This window comes from Elephantulus edwardii, unplaced genomic scaffold (genome assembly GCF_000299155.1).
Source record: "Elephantulus edwardii isolate Elephantulus edwardi_28Jun2011 unplaced genomic scaffold, EleEdw1.0 scaffold00079, whole genome shotgun sequence".
Lineage (NCBI taxonomy): Eukaryota > Metazoa > Chordata > Mammalia > Macroscelidea > Macroscelididae > Elephantulus > Elephantulus edwardii.
Window position 1 is genome coordinate 364,555 of NW_006399829.1, and position 1,397 is coordinate 365,951.

At 37.9% G+C, this 1,397-nt stretch overlaps 1 protein-coding gene across 1 annotated transcript in view; it reads left to right on the top strand.

The window, feature by feature from the left end:
- The window catches only part of NIPBL (Nipped-B homolog (Drosophila)), a 251,156-nt gene that overhangs the window by 236,791 nt on the left and 12,968 nt on the right, over positions 1–1,397 (top strand). Inside the window, exon 39 of the mRNA XM_006889575.1 lies at positions 1,129–1,394. Coding sequence (XP_006889637.1) covers positions 1,129–1,394 — 266 coding nt within the window. The remainder of the gene's footprint in view (positions 1–1,128; positions 1,395–1,397) is intronic.

Here is a 1,397-nt window from a genome sequence, read left to right on the forward strand (position 1 = left end):
CATATGATATATTACTCTGGAGATGAAAAGATGAGGAAAAATGGAGGTGCTTTCATAGTTAAAAAAGTCATTGCTAGATCCATCTTGAAGTTGAGCATGAATAGTAATACTAATTTGCCACTTGTTCACTAATCGTTCCTGTTGTTACTTTTAGGTGCTATCTAGTTGAGTGCAACTCATTGCAATCCTATGAATAGATCTAAACCCTGGCCTATCCTATGCCATCCTCACAGTGGGACATATTTGCACCCATTGCTGTAGTCACTGTATCAATCCATATGATTTAGGATTTTTCTCTCTTTTGCCATCCCTGCACCTTCCCAAGCATGACGTTTCTCTACAAGGATCGTGACTACAGTGTCATATTAGAAAGTTAGGCAAGTTATCTTTTTAGCAGTAGTTTATTTTAGAATCATTGTGTTTCATCAAGTAGATTTCAGTGCTTTTAAAGAATATTACAGCAAGAAGCTGCACTGCAATCCCAGAGGTACGCGGTTTGACTCCACCAGATAATCTGCTGGAGAAGGAGGGGCAGTCTCCTCCTGTACGAGTCAGATCCAATTTGACGGTACATACACAAAAAGATAGCAAAATTAAAAAAGGGCTTTTTTTAAAAAAAAAAAAGAAAAGATTATTACCAGTGTTCTGCCTTCTGCAAGGGATCTGAAAAATATTTGTGAACATTTCCTCTTAAATCCTGGAAACATCCCTTTGATTTTAGTGGGTGGTAAATATTATTGTCCTCATTTTACAGATGGAGAATTGAGGCAGAGAAAGAGAATGTGACTCACTCAAGGTCACACTACAAGTCAGTGGTGGAGCCAGGAATAGAACCCTCTACTCCTGACTCCTAATCCACTCCCTTAGCCACTAGGCCCTGCTCCCTTCTCAAGGGTTCCTCTTGTATGAAATTCTCCTTTGAAATGCATTTTCTTGTTTTTAATTTATGGGGAAAGAAGTACCTCCTCTAATGCTTCTCTAGATAAGACTGCCAGCATTAGTCCTTTTAAAGTTTTCATTTTTTGAAAAAAGGAGCACCTTATATAATTTTCAACATTTTCATTAGATGCTGTGTTTCATTTCATTCTGTATATTTCAAAAGGCTTCTCCCACCCTTTTGCTCTTTAGGATTTGCCTTTATTCAGCATCCAAGTCTCATGTTCGAGCAAGAGGTGAAGAATCTATATAATAATATTTTATCTGATAAGAACTCCTCAGTAAATTTAAAAATACAAGTGTTAAAAAACCTCCAGACCTACCTACAAGAAGAAGATACACGTATGCAGCAGGCAGATAGAGACTGGAAGAAAATGGCAAAACAGGAAGATTTGAAAGAAATGGGAGATGTTTCCTCAGGGATGAGTAGTTCCATCATGCAGCTTTACCTCAAACAGGTG